General features: G+C 46.4%; 2 protein-coding genes across 8 annotated transcripts in view; both read right to left on the bottom strand.

The window, feature by feature from the left end:
• The window catches only part of LOC122382294 (histone deacetylase complex subunit SAP30 homolog), a 39521-nt gene extending 17504 nt beyond the window's left edge, over positions 1 to 22017 (bottom strand). The window contains exons 1-2 of the mRNA XM_043367462.1: positions 21976 to 22017; positions 11721 to 11727 (exon numbers count right to left, since the gene is read on the bottom strand). Of these exons, the coding sequence (XP_043223397.1) occupies positions 11721 to 11727; positions 21976 to 22000 (32 nt within the window). The 5' untranslated portion in view covers positions 22001 to 22017. The remainder of the gene's footprint in view (positions 1 to 11720; positions 11728 to 21975) is intronic.
• Positions 725 to 22056, bottom strand: LOC122382292. 7 transcript variants are annotated; one of them, XM_043367461.1, is made up of 3 exons: positions 13649 to 13749; positions 9302 to 10607; positions 725 to 2791 (listed from the first exon to the last, which is right to left on the bottom strand). In XM_043367461.1, the coding sequence occupies exons 1-3, from the start codon at positions 13658 to 13660 to the stop codon at positions 2772 to 2774; spliced, it is 1338 nt and encodes a 445-aa protein (XP_043223396.1). In that variant the 5' UTR covers positions 13661 to 13749; the 3' UTR covers positions 725 to 2771. The 7 variants fall into 7 exon arrangements, with proteins under 7 accessions (XP_043223396.1, XP_043223395.1, XP_043223392.1 ...); XM_043367457.1 differs by lacking the exon at positions 13649 to 13749 and adding an exon at positions 21974 to 22056 and having other exon boundaries at positions 2639 to 2791; XM_043367456.1 differs by lacking the exons at positions 725 to 2791; positions 13649 to 13749 and adding exons at positions 12874 to 12906; positions 13471 to 13496 and having other exon boundaries at positions 8728 to 10607.
• Positions 22057 to 22371: the final 315 nt, after the last annotated feature.

The raw sequence follows: 22371 nt of genomic DNA, 5'->3' as shown, positions 1-22371 counted from the left end.
GAGGTCAGGTCAAGTGACCTAAGGCACGGGTTCGGTTCTTGGTAAATAACTTCGCCAAAAATGGCCGTAGAGCCGCGATTTTGGCATCATCGTGTTCACCTAGCCCAGGCGCATTGAGTGATATACTTTTTGTTCGGGTGAGGTCAATTTAATGCATTGACCTCGTGACAAGGGTCAGGTCAGAGCTCTCAGGTCACGAAGCAGGTCGAGTAAGGTACTGCTGCATATCGTCCGATTCGGCAGGTCTTTCTGAGTCCATATTGATATGTGGCTTTATTTCGCTGCCAGCCCTTGGCCAGCCCAGTAGTCGTAGACCTCGAGTCGTACTAGGTACACTGAGAAATCATGTAGGTACCAAGGTTGTAGGGGCCTCTGGGCTCCGTAGGTACGGGGACCCGCAGTTGCTACCGTACACGAACCCTAACTCTAGCCGTCTGTCCTGTCCAGTAACAACCGATACCATTGGTACCGACTGCCGGTCCCTGTACAATAGCAGCTGAGGTTTTCTCTGCGTGCCCCCTGACAGCTTATCGTTGTTCCCTCATCCCTGTGAGGGTGCTGGGACAATTTACACTCAGGGTCGCTGTACAGTAGCAACTGCGGGTCCCCGTACTTGACCTGTCGAAATGAAAATGATCTCATTTGATACCCTGTGTGTGATTTCACCAATAGTTCCGAGTAGGATAATCGCATCTGACCTCGATAACTTGTTTAAAGGCTCAACGTGTTTATCCCAATTTATTATAGGCAGAGGCACCCTAAGCCATGGATCCTTAATGAATTATGGCTCATCACCAAGCCGATCGATATAAAAGTAGCGGCATCCGATTTCGCAGTGCATCTAAAATACAGTAACCATGGTGACCTTGACAGGTCAACTGAGCGTTTTCGTTAGCACTTATGCACTTATGTTTAAGTTCAGTGCCATCTTAAACATAAATAAGCAATCACGGGACCTAGCGGGCCGAAAGCACTGCCATTCAATAGGTACAATTACTATCACATAAAAGTGTAAGCACATTCTCGAATACGGTGACCTCAAGTGACTTTGGGAATTGGGCGTCACGCTTCATAATACGGATGAATTTATCTGAGGGATCTGGCTTCGCCAGTGATTCTCGAGTTGGCGTCATACGCAGGGGCGAAGAAAGACGTAACTAAACAATAATAGCTAAGCTAATAGGTATGAGGCACGCTCCTGTTATGAGTGTTTGAAGTCTGCTTCAATAAAACATGTCAAAAAGCATTAAAAAAAGACTAAATACATAAGACGTTTCACAGTCAAACAATGGCACTTCATTGTGCGCCTCCCCGCTCCAGTACCTAGTGGAATGACCGGATCTACAGCCTGTCTGTTCTGCCAGTCGAGCGCAGAAACTGGTTCCATAACGGTGGCAGTGAGACACCCAATGAATCGCTTTTAATGCCGGGATTCGCTTTCAGCCACTGCGCGAAGTCCAGTCCCAACGATAGCCAACTGTTCAGAAACCTATCATCGAAGTCGCGACTCGACTGGATGGCTCGAAACCTTCCCTCTAACTTTACTCTGAAGTCCTGGAGAGTAAGCTTTTTAAGTCCGGAGCACAGAATATCCCTTATCGCCCGCATCAATGTGTACCAGATTGTTTTACTTTTTAACAGGCCTATGACGTTGTTTTCACCGTCAACAAAGTAGAGAACCTTGCCCTCATAGCCATGTCCTTCTCTGACCTCCTGCATCACACGCGGCAGCTCGTTCATGACGTCGCCGGTCACCACCGAGTGTTCCACCGTCTTCATACCGAACATTTCGGCCAGCTCGAACCCCAGCTCCGGGGGACAGCCACAATAGGACATATCGCATCCAAGCGTCGGCGCCCAAGCAATGAAGTGCAGGGTATGCTCTACGAGTTTCGAGAGGTCCTCAATTGATTGGCGGTCGGGCTGCAGCAGCTCCATGACGGCCGTGAGGCGCGTGTGGTGCAGGAAGCTGAGCAGCAGCTGCCGCTGTCCCTCCCCCATCGCCTCCAGCAGCCGCCACACGGCCGCCGCCACCTCCCTGGCCACCCGGTACCGCTGGTCGGCGTACCGAGCGATGTCCGACTCCTGGCGCAGCACCATGTGCACGTTCTTGGAGCCGACACACACCAGGAAGGAGCCATCCACGTACCGCGCGCTCAGGTGCGCCGCCTCGCCGTTGGCCTTCTGCGTCAGCACGAGCCGCTCGGCGGCCTCCGGCGACCGCAGGAAGTAGCGGCGCCACGTCGAGTCGTCGCCGCCCGAGCAGTCGTCGTCCTCGTCACCCATACCGCCGGTGAACTTTTTGAGCGCGTGCGTGAGACACAAGAGTCGACCGTCGGGGAGTCGGAGGACGCAATTTCCGCGCGCCACCCGCCGACGGATTTCAGCGTTTCTGTTGTAGATCAGGTCATCGCGCTGTCGCCGCCGTCCCGTGCCGGTCGCAACTCTGACGTCACACAGCGTCGCACCGGGTATCACGGCTTCTGGCACGCTCAACTCGGTAACCTGGACGTCGGGGTGCGAGTGGCACCACGATATCCATTCCACTACATTCGCGTGCTCGGACGTTTCTCTGGAGAAAACATCAACGTCATCGAGTAGCTTTTTTAGCGAAAGGCCTTTGGCGATTCTCGTAACTAGAGCTGGTCTTAGCTCGCCGAGTCCTAGCAAAGGGCAGTTTGTTTGAGCCCTCATTTCTAGTTTCTCCGACTTGTTTGCTCAGGATTTGGAAGGTCCGTTGGCCCCCGCAGTACTGTCAGATTGCGTCTGGTTTATCCGTCAGCAGGGTGGCCTGCAAACAGCGAAAGATATACGTTTGTATAATTGCATGCAGATTGATATCAATCTCGTACATGCAGATTCCGGACCCTTTCAAATCGCCTCAAAATCGGCATGTAGACCAAACAGGACACGCTGATCACGAATCCGAAGTCCGTTCCGCGGCACATATGTAACTTTTCCCGTAATTGACGAATTACGGATCTGCATGCAGATTCCGGACCCTTTCAAATCGCCTCAAAATCGGCATGTAGACCAAACAGGGCACGCTGATCACGAATCCGAAGTCCGTTCCGCGGCACATATGAAACTTTTCCCGTAATTGACGAATTACGGATCTGCATGCAGATTCCGGACCCTTTCAAATCGCCTCAAAATCGGCATGTAGACCAAACAGGACACGCTGATCACGAACCTGAAGTCCGTTCCGCGGCACATATGAAACCTTTCCCGTAATTGACAAATTACGGATCTGCATGCAGATTCCGGACCCTTTCAAAACGCCTCAAAATCGGCATGTAGACCAAACAGGACACGCTGATCACGAATCCGAAGTCCGTTCCGTGGCACATATGAAACTTTTCCCGTAATTGACGAATTACGGATCTGCATGCAGATTCCGGACCCTTTCAAATCGCCTCAAAATCGGCATGTAGACCAAACAGGACACGCTGATCACGAATCTGAAGTCCGTTCCGCGGCACATATAAAACCTTTCCCGTAATTGACAAATTACGGATCTGCATGCAGATTCCGGACCCTTTCAAAACGCCTCAAAATCGGCATGTAGACCAAACAGGACACGCTGATCACGAATCCGAAGTCCGTTCCGCGGCACATATGAAACTTTTCCCGTAATTGACGAATTACGGATCTGCATGCAGATTCCGGACCCTTTCAAATCGCCTCAAAATCGGCATGTAGACCAAACAGGACACGCTGATCACGAATCCGAAGTCCGTTCCGCGGCACATATGAAACTTTTCCCGTAATTGACGAATTACGGATCTGCATGCAGATTCCGGACCCTTTCAAATTGCCTCAAAATTGGCATGTAGACCAAACAGGACACGCTGATCACGAATCTGAAGTCCGTTCCGCGGCACATATGAAACTTTTCCCGTAATTGACAAATTACGGATCTGCATGCAGATTCCGGACCCTTTCAAATCGCCTCAAAATCGGCATGTAGACCAAACAGGACACGCTGATCACGAATCTGAAATCCGTTCCGCGGCACATATGAAAGTTTTCCCGTAATTGACAAATTACGGATCTGCATGCAGATTCCGGACCCTGTCAAAGCGCCTCAAAATCGGCATGTAGACCAAACAGGACACGCTGATCACAAATCCGAAGTCCGTTCCGCGCACATATGAAACTTTTCCCGTAATTGACGAATTACGGATCTGCATGCAGATTCCGGACCCTTTCAAAACGCCTCAAAATCGGCATGTAGACCAAACAGGGCACGCTGATCACGACTCCGAAGTCCGTCCGTTTCCGATTTTGAGGCGATTTGAAAGGGTCCGGTATCTGCATGCAGATCCGTAATTCGTCAATTACGGGAAAAGTTTCATATGTGCCGCGGAACGGACTTCAGATTCGTGATCAGCGTGTCCTGTTTGGTCTACATGCCGATTTTGAGGCGTTTTGAAAGGGTCCGGAATCTGCATGCAGATCCGTAATTTGTCAATTACGGGAAAAGTTTCAGATGTGCCGCGGAACGGACTTCAGATTCGTGATCAGCGTGTCCTGTTTGGTCTACATGCCGATTTTGAGGCGATTTGAAAGGGTCCGGAATCTGCATGCAGATCCGTAATTTGTCAATTACAGGAAAAGTTTCAGATGTGCCGCGGAACGGACTTCGGATTCGTGATCACCGTGTCCTGTTTGGTCTACATGCCGATTTTGAGGCGATTTGAAAGGGTCCGGAATCTGCATGCAGATCCGTAATTCGTCAATTACGGGAAAAGTTTCATATGTGCCTCGGAACGGACTTCGGATTTGTCATCAGCGTGTCCTGTTTGGTCTACATGCCGATTTTGAGGCGATTTGAAAGGGTCCGGAATCTGCATGCCGATCCGTAATTCGTCAATTACGGGAAAAGTTTCATATGTGCCGCGGAACGGACTTCGGACTCGTGATCAGCGTGTCCTGTTTGGTCTACATGCCGATTTTGAGGCGTTTTGAAAGGGTCCGGAATCTGCATGCAGATCCGTAATTTGTCAATTACGGGAAAAGTTTCAGATGTGCCGCGGAACGGACTTCAGATTCGTGATCAGCGTGTCCTGTTTGGTCTACATGCCGATTTTGAGGCGATTTGAAAGGGTCCGGAATCGGCATGCAGATCCGTAATTCGTCAATTACGGAAAAGTTTCATATGTGCCGCGGAACGGACTTCAGATTCGTGATCAGCGTGTCCTGTTTGGTCTACATGCCGATTTTGAGGCGTTTTGAAAGAGTCCGGAATCTGCATGCAGATCCGTAATTTGTCAATTACGGGAAAAGTTTCAGATGTGCCGCGGAACGGACTTCAGATTCGTGATCAGCGTGTCCTGTTTGGTCTACATGCCGATTTTGAGGCGATTTGAAAGGGTCCGGAATCTGCATGCAGATCCGTAATTCGTCAATTACGGGAAAAGTTTCATATGTGCCGCGGAACGGACTTCAGATTCGTGATCAGCGTGTCCTGTTTGGTCTACATGCCAATTTTGAGGCGATTTGAAAGGGTCCGGAATCTGCATGTACGAGATTGATATCAATCTGCATGCAATTATACGAACGTGAAAGATATGACAGAAAACCGATGGAAAATGTTTTCTTTGAAAATATGCACAGCAGCTAGCCAGATCACGCACAGCCTAAGCCTGAATCGCCAGCCCCCAGCTTATCGACACATGAAAAGATGTCATCTTTTGTTATCCAAATCATACACATTACACATCAACACATTACACATTAAGCACACAAAAGGTGAGCAACAACAAACATATTTTAATTAGCCCATGAAACGGATGAGACTTGGAAACTTGATTTTCTGTCACTACCCAGAGCGCTACTAGTATCGGCTATTTCTTCGAGTAGAGTCTACGTCTCCAACTGCGATGGCTTGCGATGAACATTGAAAACATGGACGTAAAGAAAGGCAATGTTTCAAGATGACAATTCCATCGCTGAAAATGACAATTCTCTTTGAGAACAATGCACAAAAAAGGCAATGGCGGAAGAAATGTAGGGTAACTGTGGGGAAAACGCACCCCTGGGTTAAACGCCTCCCCTAAAAAAATCGTAGATCTTATCGGCGGATAGGTGTTTTATCCTGTCTTTCAGAACAGTCAGCTGCTTGTTTACGTAGTTCTCTATTTCCGGTTCTGCGTCTTGGGGAGCAGCGTGGGTAGGTGCTGATGTTGGTTTTGGGTGTTGTTTTTGTTGTTTTTACAGAAGATTCCTAAGCTTTTGATGCCCTCTTTATTTCACAAAACTTGCTATTGTGCACATCACTCAAAACTGCGTTTTATTGTCATTCTGTTGAATTTATTATGCTGTGGCGTTAGTGGCGCGTTTTTTGTCAATATTTTGTTGACCGGAAATGGAGTGGATGGGGAAAGACGCCTACTCGATGCATGGGGCAAGACGCCCCTAGTTTTCTGAAAGGGGGGCGTTTTGCACGGTGGTGAGAGTGCAGGGTAGCGCCCTATAGGTCGGGGCCGAAAAGGCCTCTCCCTGTCCTTTTTTGCTGATACATCCTAAACGACTGCAGATATCGTCACCAAACTTTCAGGACTCCTCCGGGCATCCATTTTACACATTGCAACAACATTTTATTCCAAAGGCTATGATAGGTTGACCACAAATGACGTCAGAATGACGTCAAGTTGTGCCATGTTCATCATTTTCTCTGTTGATGGATGGGGTGGGGGCGCTTTGCACATGGGTGTGGGCGTATTACCCAGGGTGTGGGGCAAAACGCCCTTTTTGTAAGGGTATGCGGAAACCTTTTTTGGGGGTTAAATACAACACGCAAGTGTCTTTTCTTGGTCTCAAAGCGTAGTAAAAAGAATGAGCTACATGATGGTGCCCAAAGGTTTGAGTAATCTGGGTTGGGTTGAGTGTCAGAAGGTTTCGCGCTTACTGGGGGCGTTTTTGACCTATTCACCCTAATACTGGAACGAGCAGCACCATGGCATAACAAAACAAATAGATACGAGTAAAAACCACACACACACAAGCTACAGTATTTTGGATAAAAGTTGAATAGAAAGCAAATTATTGTTCTGGACATCTGATCAAGGTGTGCTAATCTTTATGAATAATACTTAAACAGCTGATGGCAATCTACACACGGACCGATTTCGATGTTCAGTCAGTGATAGTGTTAGGTACATGGCGCTAAATCTCCTTGCCGAGTATAACTAAACTCAGTCGCTCAGTACCTACCTACTTATAACTTACTCTCGAAGGAATGTGATGACAATGTCATTCATGCTGAATGCTCTGGTTTTAACCCGCGCCCCAGTGACGGTCTCAGCCAACTTCGCCCTAGTGGGGGGGGGGGGGGGATCTGTTACCACCCACCTCTAACTCAAAAACTAAGACGGGTAGAAAGACGCGGTAAAAAGCAGTCGATAGCTGTCAATGCGTACGTTTGAAAGTATTTCGGTCATTTTTCATCTTAGAGCAATGCCTGTTGGGGTCACTCGAGGTCATCAGAGGTCAAAATTTGCCAAATGTCATTTTTCAGAAAACATGCATTTATCTCAGGGACTATGATTGCTAGAAAAACGCATGGAAACTCAATCGATAGCTTTTGAACTCTTCTTTTGATAAGATCATCATCAAAATTGACCTCAGGTCAACGGTTTAGCCCCCAGAAGGCAAAAACTCCAAAAATAGTTGTTTTTATGAAAAGTATTTTTCGACAATAGCTTTTGACTAAAAGCCACGACATTTCTATTGGCAGAATCGTGTTCCTCTCGCCGAGACGCGTCGATTTAGAAAAAAAAAAAATTTAGTCCGAATGGTTGAATGGGTGGCTTTGAGGAATCAGAGCCCGCACTAAGCATAGCTTGTTGTGCTGACCCTGCCCCCCCCCCCCACCCCCCACCCGATCGCGCAATTCCAGTTGTATGGCAGAATTTAGTCCGAACGTTTAACGTGCCCTCACGACTGGACACGGCCCCCTCCGCTCACTCACGTTACCTGGCCTCTGTGCGGCCCCTGCCACAGACACGCACGCCACTAAACGTAGGAGCTAAATGTGGCCGCCCGCACCGGGGCTTGAACCAGGCTCTCACCACCGGCTAAGCGTCGAATTCCGGCGCTTGTATCCACTCGGCCACGAAGGGGAATTAAACTATATGAACTATAATTTGACCTTGAAAGGTCAACTTGAAAATTTGACCTCAGGTCAAGGTCATGACCTGAACGGAAAAGGTCATGTCGCATATCAGTTGATGCGTCTCAACAAGACAAACACAATGAGGCCATCCCCAGCGTCCTATCTCTTTCCAATCGAGAGTTATTGGAAAAAATCTGTTTGTAGCCTCAAATGACCTCTGATGACCTTTCTAGAGGCCACCAGCAAAAAAGACACCTTGGTCGTCACGGCTGGTCCAAATCATTGTGATTCTGAAATATTTGGACTGTTCCTATGCGTACACACGGATCTAGAGGCATTTTCATTTTTTCTCCATTGACTTATAATGGTAAGGTGACGCCACTGGCCTGACCTTAGCGACCCGGATATAAAAAATCCGAGATATACAAATTGTACGCGCCCATAACATCATGCAATCCAAGTTTAAACATTTCTGACAAGCACTGCAGGCTGGACATGATTGCAAACTTTTTTAGGCTTGGTCAGTTAACTTGACCTAGTGACCTGACCTGACATGACCTGGGGTCAAAAATTTCACACATTGTCCAAAATTGATGTAAGAATAGCTACTCCAAGCGGCGCGGTGCGGTTTTTATTTACACGCAAAAAACACGACAGGGTGGAAACATATGCCCCCCCCCCACTGGGGCGAAGGTTAACTATGCAGTTCAAAAGCTAGTATTCGCAAATCGCAGTGGACCGAGCCGCAAGGCACAGCCCAAAGGCACAAGGTCCTTAACTTTTATTGCCCTTAAAATGCTTAGCATGAATATGTGGAGGAAGCCAAGTCTTAAATTCAAGAAAATGTACATTATTCACTCTTCACAACACTCGAATTTTCCAATCGTCAACAACAAAAGTACGAACAAAAACTACAAAAAACGGCACCTCTACAACAACGGTACAAAAAATGACTGAAAGTGCATTGTCGAGTCCACGACTGACGACCATCTTTATGGTTATCATCTAGTGGCGCCACCCAAATGGATGAATTGACACGCACGTCGTAAGCGTGATCCTATGACCCACAAGCACAAAAATCACTAGAATCTCAAGTCGTGATGCTGATATCGTACTTGTCACTTTCGCGGCACTCACGAAGGAACTTAGTCCAGAGCGGAGGCATTGTGGTCCGTAACTCACCGTAATCCGTGTCGGGGCCGTTTTTTAGCCACTCTGCGAACTTGAATGACAACGTAAGCCAGTTCTGGAGAAATTCATCATCAAAGCATAGCCAAGCCTGTATTTCACGGAACCTTTTCTTGATGCCTTCCTTCAGTTCCTTAAAGCTTTGCTTTTTGAGACCATAACTCAACTTTTCTCTGAGTGCCCGCAGAAGAATGTACCATACTGTCTTTTTCTTTAATACACCAACTACTTTGCCGTTGCCATCCACAAAGTAGAGGACCTTGCCCTCATAGCCATGTCCTTCTCTGACCTCCTGCATCACACGCGGCAGCTCGTTCATGACGTCGCCGATCACCACCGAGTGTTCCACCGTCTTCATACCGAGCATTTCGGCCAGCTCGAACCCCAGCTCCGGGGTGACGCCGCAATACGACTCAAAGTCATCCCCCAGCGTCCCAGTCCAGGTAATGAAGCGCAGCTCAGCCACCTTCAGGTGCGAGAGATCCACCACGTGCTGGTGGTCGGGCTGCAGTAGCTCCATGACGGCCGTGAGGCGCGTGTGGTGCAGGAAGCTGAGCAGCAGCTGCCGCTGTCCCTCCCCCATCGCCTCCAGCAGCCGCCACACGGCCGCCGCCACCTCCCTGGCCACCCGGTACCGCTGGTCGGCGTACCGAGCGATGTCCGACTCCTGGCGCAGCACCATGTGCACATTTTTGGAGCCGACACACACCAGGAAGGAGCCATCCACGTACCGCGCGCTCAGGTGCGCCGCCTCGCCGTTGGCCTTCTGCGTCAGCACGAGCCGCTCGGCGGCCTCCGGCGACCGCAGGAAGTAGCGGCGCCATGTCGAGTCGTCGCCGCCCGAGAGGTCGTCGTCCTCGTCACCCATACCGCCGGTGAACTTTTTGAGCGCGTGCGTGAGACACAGGAGTCGACCGTCGGGGAGTCGGAGAACGCAATTTCCGCGCGCCACCTGACGACGTATCTCGGCGCTTCTGTTGTAGATTGTATCGTCTGGCTTCCGATGTCGGCCCGCAGTGCCAACTTTGACATCGATCAACTGTGCCCCAGAGAGAATCGACTGTGGGACTGAGCCCTCTACACACCGGAGGACGGAGCTGTTTGATTTACACCAGTCTAACCATTTCCGTACAATCTGGTTCTCATCTTTGCTGGATTGGACAAATAGATGCTTTAACTCTTTACGAAGGATGTCTTCAGAATACCTTGATAAAAAATGGCTTCTTACTTCAATACATTTCAACAACTCAATACCGTTTACACTTAAAGATGGCATTCTCTTAATGCACAGGAAACTAGCCTGAAAAAAATATGGGGCATATAATGACAGTGGCATAAAATATTGTGATGGGACATGCAGCACGCATATTGTGTGTGGTATATGTAGGTACGCATATTAAAACTGACATATTTAAAAAATGGCATGCGATCTTTGTGAAGAAGAGAATGGTGTTCGATTCACCCGTGAATGAATCGATTGGATTGAATCAAACACAAAAGTTGCTGAATCGAAAAGAGGTTTGATTCACCGTAACTCACGTCAGGATTGTTCGATTCACAGGCCACGATTGAATCGAACGCATTGGAAATCTGGGTTGATGGAATAAAAAATTAACGATTCATGAACTTAAAAAAATATTGATGTGAACATAGTCTATTATCAACAAATCCCAGTAAACATGCCGTCGCCGACGTCGGCCCAACGTCGGTAAACATCGGGGTGACGTCGGCATCTCAGCATCGGCATGCCGACGTCGGTCCAACCTCGGCCCGACGTCGGCTGGACGTCGGGTAAGTCCGCATATACCGACGTCCAGCCGAGGTCCTGCCGAAGTCGGGCCAAGATCGTTTGCCGAGGTCCAGCCGACGTCGGGCCGAGATCGTTTGCCGAGGTTGAACCGAGATGACGTCGGACCGACGTCGGCCGCTTTCCTGAGTGTTAACCCGAGCCCTGCTGCCCTGACTCTTTTGGCCAAACAAACCCTTTTCACTTCTCAGAGCCACAAGGACAACAGGAATAAAGGGGAGGCATTGGTCTGGGACTTGGGAGGGCACTGTGGTGATTCGGTGTTCGTTGGGGCAGAAGCTATCCAGTGGACATGCCACCCACTACCCAGGGCCCTGTTAACATGTCTACAGCCGCCGCGGCTCCAGCGATAAAAAGGCGGGCTTAGCTAGCGGCGAAGCAAGCGACTCACAGACGGCAGTTCCTGGCCATTTGTTTGTCGCCTGATTGGCCGCCAGCTAAGCCCAGATTTTTTACTGCTGGAGCTGCTTTGACCGCAGTGCACTTGAACAGGGGCCAGGCCCCAGCCACGGGCCTGCTTCTGGGATGGAGCAGCCCTCATGAGTCATGGGTTAAAGTTGCTTGTCCAGCCCAGGACGCGTTGGAGGCTTGAATGATTTGATTAACCTGAGGATGGAATCAATGGAACAGAGACCAATACCACAGATCACCTGCAGTTTATATACTAAAATACCTAATTCAACAGAAAAGAAGATTGTCAATGCCCAGCTTTCTGTTGCTTTCAACAAACAATGCAATGAAGTCCATTGACCCTCCCACCTTCAAAAAAGTTGATGAATTGCCATAAAAGTGATGCACCATGGTTCAGAAAGAGCAATAATAAACATGTACAAATTTAACTGATTTTTTCCCCACTGGTTTTTACTTTCTTAGAAATTAGACTTTTACTTTTTGTAGGGTGATGCACATGGTACTCCTGATAGTCAGTGTCCCAAAATTTTCCAGTTTGGGTGGGAAGTGACATCCAAATCAAAATAGTTTTCCACTCTCACCTCCATTTTCCAGAGCATTTTTTTTCACTCCCTATATAACCATCTGCATATACCTTTTACCTCCCTCCACATTCGATTTAATTATCTTATAAGCAGCCCCCACATACTCCAACATTCACAAATAAATTGTTGATCCCTGTTTACTGCCCTTTTTTGTGCCATTCTGACTAGCAATTTTCCACTCTCAGCCCTCTTTTTAGTGATGAATATTCCCCTCTGACACCCTGGCCAAAATATAATTTTGGGACACTGCCTGATACTGTCCTGACACCCTTTCTCTACCGCAGAGGCCAGTATCATTTGTTGTGATTGTAGGTAATAAAGATGTGAACAAAGTACAAAAAGGCCAGTATCACGATCAACACCTTCATTTGTTGGGGCCTCCACTCTTCCTATGACATCATTTGGAAGCAATAGTTTGGAATAACAAGTGAGGCAGTCATTGCATACAAGTAGTTACCACCATGACAGCAGCAGCAAGGTTTTATAATAAAGTTTAAAAAAAGCTAGATCTGTGCTGACATCAACATCATAAAGTATAAGGGGGCATTGAAATGCATTAGCCCCATAGAATCTGAGAACTGCAGACTTTGAAATTAAATGTCTCAGAATTAAAGCATTCCTCAAGTCAACATTGTGGATGCCCAAACCAGTAAGTGCAAGCCAGGGACCACAAGTTGGCTATCTCAACTCAAAATTAATGTTGAGGTGGGATGGTCAGTTCAAACATAATACTTAATACAAATACACATCCTTATTGTTTTTACCTGCGGCAATACTTCAGTTTTTCACAATTGCAACTGAACCCCTAACCATTTAAAGGGACCCTCCCACCTTCAAAAAAGTTAATGAATTGGCATGAAAGTGATGTCGCTCGGTTCAGAAAGAGCAAAAACGAATATCTACCAAATTTCATCGAAAAATATTCACCGGTTTTCAAGATATTAGTCTTTTACTTTTGTTTACTTTTTGGGATCTCCGCTGTTCCTAGCGACTTTATCTGAAAGTGCGGCATTTGTTGCGCTCAAAGCAGCATATACCACCGCCTGCAACAAAACGTTTGAGTCAAACATTTAAAAATCGTTAGATATCTGCGCTGACGTCATACATTCAGAGGGGTATTCCTATGCATTAGCCCCTCTGAATCAAAATGCTGCAATTTTGAAATTCAATATTTCCGATTTAAGGCATTTCTCGATGTTGTGAGTGCCGAAACCGGTGATTGTGAGCCAGGGACCCCATTTTGGCTATCTCAACTCAAATCTAATGTTAAGGTAGGAGGGTCCCTTTAAACTCTGCTGCGCAAAGGCAAAAACAATTTGTCTGGTTAGAGGTCATCATGTCAGGTCAAAGCCAAAGGTCACCAGAACGTAATGATCTTTGCCTTTGCACGGCAGAATGAGAACGGAGCAGGCAGAATGAGAACTGAGCACGGACCGCAGTCCAATATATGCACATCAATAGTCAGGCAATTATTGCACCACCTTATGTGAAAACCAACAATTCATGGATTTGATGCAAGCAAACTTAATATCCACATACCTGTAAATCCATATAGCATGAACAAGTCTAAAAATGAAAAAAAAAATGAAAAATAAAAATCTATATGTTGGTGTGGATGAAAGTTGAAACGCAGTCCAAGTATGTAACGGAAGTTAGCCCACATTCAGCCCACATTCGGCCCAGCCCAGATTGGGGCTGCCAGATCTAGGGAAAAATATAGAAATCTAGGGAAAAATCTAGAAATCTAGCGAAAAATCTAAAAACCGTTTTACGCCTAAACGGCTGGACGAAACTGAAAAATAAGACCACCATTTGAAAGATCTCTTCACCCCGGACCTAATGATATGGTTAAATACCGGATCAATTTAACCAAAAGCATGATTTAACCAGGATGAAAATTGTCGGTCAATGGGGCGGCCCCTACGATTTTCTTCAAAATCGGCATGGTGATACTACAGGCCCAGATGACCAATCTGGCTGAAGAAACCCCTATGGGCATTGAAATCTATGGGGTAAAAACGCCCTTGGAAAGTTTTACCCACGCATTTCTGGCAAGACTATCGCACGCATCCCCCAAATATGGGTATCATATGAAAGCCCATGAAAACCCAAACAAAATGGTGGGGTAAAATTTACCCATTACCCCATCCAGGGTAAAGTTTACCCAAGATGAAAATTTTCGGTCAATGGGGCGGCCCCTACGATTTTCTTCAAAATCGGCATGGTGATACTACAGGCCCAGATGACCAATCTGGCTGAAGAAACCCCTATGGGCATTGAAATCTATGGGGTAAAAACGCCCTTGGAAAGTTTTACCCACACATTTCTGGCAAAACTATCGCACGCATCCCCCCAATATGGGTATCATATGAAAGCTCATTAAAACCCAAACAAAATGGTTGGGTAAAATTTACCCATTACCCCATCCAGGGTAAAGTTTACCCAAGATGAAAATTTTCGGTCAATGGGGCGGCCCCTACGATTTTCTTCAAAATCGGCATGGTGATACTACAGGCCCAGATGACCAATCTGGCTGAAGAAACCCCTATGGGCATTGAAATCTATGGGGTAAAAACGCCCTTGGAAAGTTTTACCCACGCATTTCTGGCAAGACTATCGCACGCATCCCCCCAATATGGGTATCATATGAAAGCCCATGAAAACCCAAACAAAATGGTGGGGTAAAATTTACCCATTACCCCATCCAGGGTAAAGTTTACCCAAGATGAAAATTTTCGGTCAATGGGGCGGCCCCTACGATTTTCTTCAAAATCGGCATGGTGATACTACAGGCCGAGATGACCAATCTGGCTGAAGAAACCCCTATGGGCATTGAAATCTATGGGGTAAAAACGCCCTTGGAAAGTTTTACCCACGCATTTCTGGCAAGACTATCGCACGCATCCCCCAATATGGGTATCATATGAAAGCTCATGAAAACCCAAACAAAATGGTGGGGTAAAATTTACCCATTACCCCATCCAGGGTAAAGTTTACCCAAGATGAAAATTTTCGGTCAATAGGGCGGCCCCTACGATTTTCTTCAAAATCGGCATGGTGATACTACAGGCCCAGATGACCAATCTGGCTGAAGAAACCCCTATGGGCATTGAAATCTATGGGGTAAAAACGCCCTTGGAAAGTTTTACCCACGCATTTCTGGCAAGACTATCGCACGCATCCCCCCAATATGGGTATCATATGAAAGCCCATAAAAACCCAAACAAAATGGTTGAGTAAAATTTACCCATTACCCCATCCAGGGTAAAGTTTACCCAAGATGAAAATTTTCGGTCAATGGGGCGGCCCCTACGATTTTCTTCAAAATCGGCATGGTGATACTACAGGCCCAGATGACCAATCTGGCTGAAGAAACCCCTATGGGCATTGAAATCTATGGGGTAAAAACAACCTTGGAAAGTTTTACCCACGCATTTCTGGCAAGACTATCGCACGAATCCCCCAATATGGGTATCATATGAAAGCTCATGAAAACCCAAACAAAACGGTGGGGTAAAATTTACCCATTACCCCATCCAGGGTAAAGTTTACCCAAGATGAAAATTTTCGGTCAATGGGGCGGCCCCTACGATTTTCTTCAAAATCGGCATGGTGATACTACAGGGCCAGATGACCAATCTGGCTGAAGAAACCCCTATGGGCATTAAAATCTATGGGGTAAAAACGCCCTTGGAAAGTTTTACCCACGCATTTCTGGCAAGACTATCGCACGCATCCCCCCAATATGGGTATCATATGAAAGCCCATGAAAACCCAAACAAAATGGTGGGGTAAAATTTACCCATTACCCCATCCAGGGTAAAGTTTACCCAAGATGAAAATTTTCGGTCAATGGGGCGGCCCCTACGATTTTCTTCAAAATCGGCATGGTGATACTACAGGCCCAGATGACCAATCTGGCTGAAGAAACCCCTATGGGCATTGAAATCTATGGGGTAAAAACGCCCTTGGAAAGTTTTACCCACGCATTTCTGGCAAGACTATCGCACGCATCCCCCCAATATGTGTATCATATGAAAGCTCATGAAAACCCAAACAAAATGGTGGGGTAAAATTTACCCACTACCCCATCCAGGGTAAAGTTTACCCAAGATGAAAATTTTCGGTCAATGGGGGCGGCCCCTACGATTTTCTTCAAAATCGGCATGGTGATACTACAGGCCCAGATGACCAATCTGGCTGAAGAAACCCCTATGGGCATTGAAATCTATGGGGTAAAAACGCCCTTGGAAAGTTTTACCCACGCATTTCTGGCAAGACTATCGCACGCATCCCCCCAATATGGGTATCATATGAAAGCCCATAAAAACCCAAACAAAATGGTTGAGTAAAATTTACCCATTACCCCATCCAGGGTAAAGTTTACCCAAGATGAAAATTTTCGGTCAATGGGGCGGCCCCTACGATTTTCTTCAAAATCGGCATGGTGATACTACAGGCCCAGATGACCAATCTGGCTGAAGAAACCCCTATGGGCATTGAAATCTATGGGGTAAAAACGCCCTTGGAAAGTTTTACCCACGCATTTCTGGCAAGACTATCGCACGCATCCCCCCAATATGGGTATCATATGAAAGCCCATGAAAACCCAAACAAAATGGTGGGGTAAAATTTACCCATTACCCCATCCAGGGTAAAGTTTACCCAAGATGAAAATTTTCGGTCAATGGGGCGGCCCCTACGATTTTCTTCAAAATCGGCATGGTGATACTACAGGCCCAGATGACCAATCTGGCTGAAGAAACCCCTATGGGCATTGAAATCTATGGGGTAAAAACGCCCTTGGAAAGTTTTACCCACACATTTCTGGCAAAACTATCGCACGCATCCCCCCAATATGGGTATCATATGAAAGCTCATGAAAACCCAAACAAAATGGTTGGGTAAAATTTACCCATTACCCCATCCAGGGTAAAGTTTACCCAAGATGAAAATTTTCGGTCAATGGGGCGGCCCCTACGATTTTCTTCAAAATCGGCATGGTGATACTACAGGGCCAGATGACCAATCTGGCTGAAGAAACCCCTATGGGCATTGAAATCTATGGGGTAAAAACGCCCTTGGAAAGTTTTACCCACGCATTTCTGGCAAGACTATCGCACGCATCCCCCAATATGGGTATCATATGAAAGCTCATGAAAACCCAAACAAAATGGTGGGGTAAAATTTACCCATTACCCCATCCAGGGTAAAGTTTACCCAAGATGAAAATTTTCGGTCAATGGGGCGGCCCCTACGATTTTCTTCAAAATCGGCATGGTGATACTACAGGCCCAGATGACCAATCTGGCTGAAGAAACCCCTATGGGCATTGAAATCTATGGGGTAAAAACGCCCTTGGAAAGTTTTACCCACGCATTTCTGGCAAGACTATCGCACGCATCCCCCCAATATGGGTATCATATGAAAGCCCATAAAAACCCAAACAAAATGGTTGAGTAAAATTTACCCATTACCCCATCCAGGGTAAAGTTTACCCAAGATGAAAATTTTCGGTCAATGGGGCGGCCCCTACGATTTTCTTCAAAATCGGCATGGTGATACTACAGGCCCAGATGACCAATCTGGCTGAAGAAACCCCTATGGGCATTGAAATCTATGGGGTAAAAACGCCCTTGGAAAGTTTTACCCACGCATTTCTGGCAAGACTATCGCACGAATCCCCCCAATATGGGTATCATATGAAAGCTCATGAAAACCCAAACAAAACGGTGGGGTAAAATTTACCCATTACCCCATCCAGGGTAAAGTTTACCCAAGATGAAAATTTTCGGTCAATGGGGCGGCCCCTACGATTTTCTTCAAAATCGGCATGGTGATACTACAGGCCCAGATGACCAATCTGGCTGAAGAAACCCCTATGGGCATTGAAATCTATGGGGTAAAAACGCCCTTGGAAAGTTTTACCCACACATTTCTGGCAAAACTATCGCACGCATCCCCCCAATATGGGTATCATATGAAAGCTCATGAAAACCCAAACAAAATGGTTGGGTAAAATTTACCCATTACCCCATCCAGGGTAAAGTTTACCCAAGATGAAAATTTTCGGTCAATGGGGCGGCCCCTACGATTTTCTTCAAAATCGGCATGGTGATACTACAGGGCCAGATGACCAATCTGGCTGAAGAAACCCCTATGGGCATTAAAATCTATGGGGTAAAAACGCCCTTGGAAAGTTTTACCCACGCATTTCTGGCAAGACTATCGCACGCATCCCCCCAATATGGGTATCATATGAAAGCCCATGAAAACCCAAACAAAATGGTGGGGTAAAATTTACCCATTACCCCATCCAGGGTAAAGTTTACCCAAGATGAAAATTTTCGTTCAATGGGGCGGCCCCTACGATTTTCTTCAAAATCGGCATGGTGATACTACAGGCCCAGATGACCAATCTGGCTGAAGAAACCCCTATGGGCATTGAAATCTATGGGGTAAAAACGCCCTTGGAAAGTTTTACCCACGCATTTCTGGCAAGACTATCGCACGCATCCCCCCAATATGGGTATCATATGAAAGCCCATAAAAACCCAAACAAAATGTTTGAGTAAAATTTACCCATTACCCCATCCAGGGTAAAGTTTACCCAAGATGAAAATTTTCGGTCAATGGGGCGGCCCCTACGATTTTCTTCAAAATCGGCATGGTGATACTACAGGCCCAGATGACCAATCTGGCTGAAGAAACCCCTATGGGCATTGAAATCTATGGGGTAAAAACGCCCTTGGAAAGTTTTACCCAAGCATTTCTGGCAAGACTATCGCACGCATCCCCCCAATATGGGTATCATATGAAAGCTCATGAAAACCCAAACAAAATGGTGGGGTAAAATTTACCCATTACCCCATCCAGGGTAAAGTTTACCCAAGATGAAAATTTTCGGTCAATGGGGCGGCCCCTACGATTTTCTTCAAAATCGGCATGGTGATACTACAGGCCCAGATGACCAATCTGGCTGAAGAAACCCCTATGGGCATTGAAATCTATGGGGTAAAAACGCCCTTGGAAAATTTTACCCACGCATTTCTGGCAAGACTATCGCACGCATCCCCCCAATATGGGTATCATATGAAAGCCCATAAAACCCAAACAAAATGGTGGGGTAAAATTTACCCATTACCCCATCCAGGGTAAAGTTTACCCAAGATGAAAGATTTCGGTCAATGGGGCGGCCCCTACGATTTTCTTCAAAATCGGCATGGTGATACTACAGGCCCAGATGACCAATCTGGCTGAAGAAACCCCTATGGGCATTGAAATCTATGGGGTAAAAACGCCCTTGGAAAGTTTTACCCACGCATTTCTGGCAAGACTATCGCACGCATCCCCCCAATATGGGTATCATATGAAAGCCCATGAAAACCCATGAAAATTTTCATCTTGGGTAAACTTTACCCTGGATGGGGTAATGGGTAAATTTTACCCCACCATTTTGTTTGGGTTTTCATGAGCTTTCATATGATACCCATATTGGGGGGATGCGTGCGATAGTCTTGCCAGAAATGCGTGGGTAAAACTTTCCAAGGGCGTTTTTACCCCATAGATTTCAATGCCCATAGGGGTTTCTTCAGCCAGATTGGTCATCTGGGCCTGTAGTATCACCATGCCGATTTTGAAGAAAATCGTAGGGGCCGCCCCATTGACCGAAAATTTTCATCTTGGGTAAACTTTACCCTGGATGGGGTAATGGGTAAATTTTACCCCACCATTTTGTTTGGGTTTTCATGAGCTTTCATATGATACCCATATTGGGGGGATGCGTGCGATAGTCTTGCCAGAAATGTGTGGGTAAAACTTTCCAAGGGCGTTTTTACCCCATAGATTTCAATGCCCATAGGGGTTTCTTCAGCCAGATTGGTCATCTGGGCCTGTAGTATCACCATGCCGATTTTGAAGAAAATCGTAGGGGCCGCCCCATTGACCGAAAATTTTCATCTTGGGTAAACTTTACCCTGGATGGGGTAATGGGTAAATTTTACCCCACCATTTTGTTTGGGTTTTCATGAGCTTTCATATGATACCCATATTGGGGGGATTCGTGCGATAGTCTTGCCAGAAATGCGTGGGTAAAACTTTCCAAGGGCGTTTTTACCCCATAGATTTCAATGCCCATAGGGGTTTCTTCAGCCAGATTGGTCATCTGGGCCTGTAGTATCACCATGCCGATTTTGAAGAAAATCGTAGGGGCCGCCCCATTGACCGAAAATTTTCATCTTGGGTAAACTTTACCCTGGATGGGGTAATGGGTAAATTTAACCCCACCATTTTGTTTGGGTTTTCATGAGCTTTCATATGATACCCATATTGGGGGGATGCGTGCGATAGTCTTGCCAGAAATGCGTGGGTAAAACTTTCCAAGGGCGTTTTTACCCCATAGATTTCAATGCCCATAGGGATTTCTTCAGCCAGATTGGTCATCTGGGCCTGTAGTATCACCATGCCGATTTTGAAGAAAATCATAGGGGCCGCCCCATTGACCGAAAATTTTCATCTTGGGTAAACTTTACCCTGGATGCGGTAATGGGTAAATTTTACCCCACCATTTTGTTTGGGTTTTCATGAGCTTTCATATGATACCCATATTGGGGGGATGCGTGCGATAGTCTTGCCAGAAATGCGTGGGTAAAACTTTCCAAGGGCGTTTTTACCCCATAGATTTCAATGCCCATAGGGGTTTCTTCAGCCAGATTGGTCATCTGGGCCTGTAGTATCACCATGCCGATTTTGAAGAAAATCGTAGGGGCCGCCCCATTGACCGAAAATTTTCATCTTGGGTAAACTTTACCCTGGATGGGGTAATGGGTAAATTTTACCCCACCATTTTGTTTGGGTTTTCATGAGCTTTCATATGATACCCATATTGGGGGGGGATGCGTGCGATAGTCTTGCCAGAAATGCGTGGGTAAAACTTTCCAAGGGCGTTTTTACCCCATAGATTTCAATGCCCATAGGGGTTTCTTCGGCCAGATTGGTCATCTGGGCCTGTAGTATCACCATGCCGATTTTGAAGAAAATCGTAGGGGCCGCCCCATTGACCGAAAATTTTCATCTTGGGTAAACTTTACCCTGGATGTGGTAATGGATAAATTTAACCCCACCATTTTGTTTGGGTTTTTATGGGCTTTCATATGATACCCATATTGGGGGGATGCGTGCGATAGTCTTGCCAGAAATGCGTGGGTAAAACTTTCCAAGGGCGTTTTTACCCCATAGATTTCAATGCCCATAGGGGTTTCTTCAGCCAGATTGGTCATCTGGGCCTGTAGTATCACCATGCCGATTTTGAAGAAAATCGTAGGGGCCGCCCCATTGACCGAAAATTTTCATCCTGGTTAAATCATGCTTTTGGTTAAATTGATCCGGTATTTAACCATATCATTAGGTCCGGGGTGAAGAGATATTTCAAATGGTGGCCTTATTTTTCAGTTTCGCTCAGCCATTTAGGCGTAAAACGGTTTTTAGATTTTTCCCTAGGTTTTTAGATTTTTCCCTAGATTTGGCAGCCCCAATCTGGGCTGGGCCGAATGTGGGCTGAATGTGGGCTAACTTCCGTTACATAGTCCAAGTTTACCCCGCGTTCCACGGTCATAGAATACTACCGCGTTCGGTGTCTCTCGGACGACGAAGATTCTACGTCGTCTGGCCAATCCCGTCCAAGGTCAGCGGGGGCTTGGCTGCGGTTATGGAGCGTGATTGGCCGGACGGCGTAGAATCTTCGTCGTCCGAGAGACATCGAACGCGGGGTTAATCTATACCCTATCAATAGCCAGTCACTTTATGCTATATCTGTTGCACCACCTTATGCTATATTTGATGCATGCAAACATAAGATCAACAAACCTGTATTGTGCCTGTATCCTGTATCATCAACGAATCATGAAAAAAGTCGAGTAAATGTTATTTTGGGTGATTTTGGGGTGATTTCACCTTGATTTCACCCCAAAATGATTTAGGGGAGAGTTTTAAAATCTAAGCTGCATTGCGGCATTTGCGGTAATATGCGGCGTGTATGCCGCAATGTTTGTAAACTGCGACCACTAAATTAAAAACAAATCATATTCATTGATTTGCTATAATAATAATAATAATAATAATAATAATAGCATTTAATATATAAATAATAATAGCTATTCCCTCGAAGAACGTTTATAAGCCAATAGTCTGACATAATCAAAACTTATGGTATTCATCTTTATGATGTTATCTTTTATTTTCTGTAACTGCTTTCTTATATACCA

The sequence above is a fragment of the Amphibalanus amphitrite genome, unplaced genomic scaffold (assembly GCF_019059575.1).
Source record: "Amphibalanus amphitrite isolate SeventyFive unplaced genomic scaffold, NRLGWU_Aamphi_draft 000136F_arrow, whole genome shotgun sequence".
Lineage (NCBI taxonomy): Eukaryota > Metazoa > Arthropoda > Thecostraca > Balanomorpha > Balanidae > Amphibalanus > Amphibalanus amphitrite.
The sequence above is the reverse complement of the archived record's forward strand: the minus strand, read 5'-3'. Positions and strand labels throughout refer to the sequence as shown.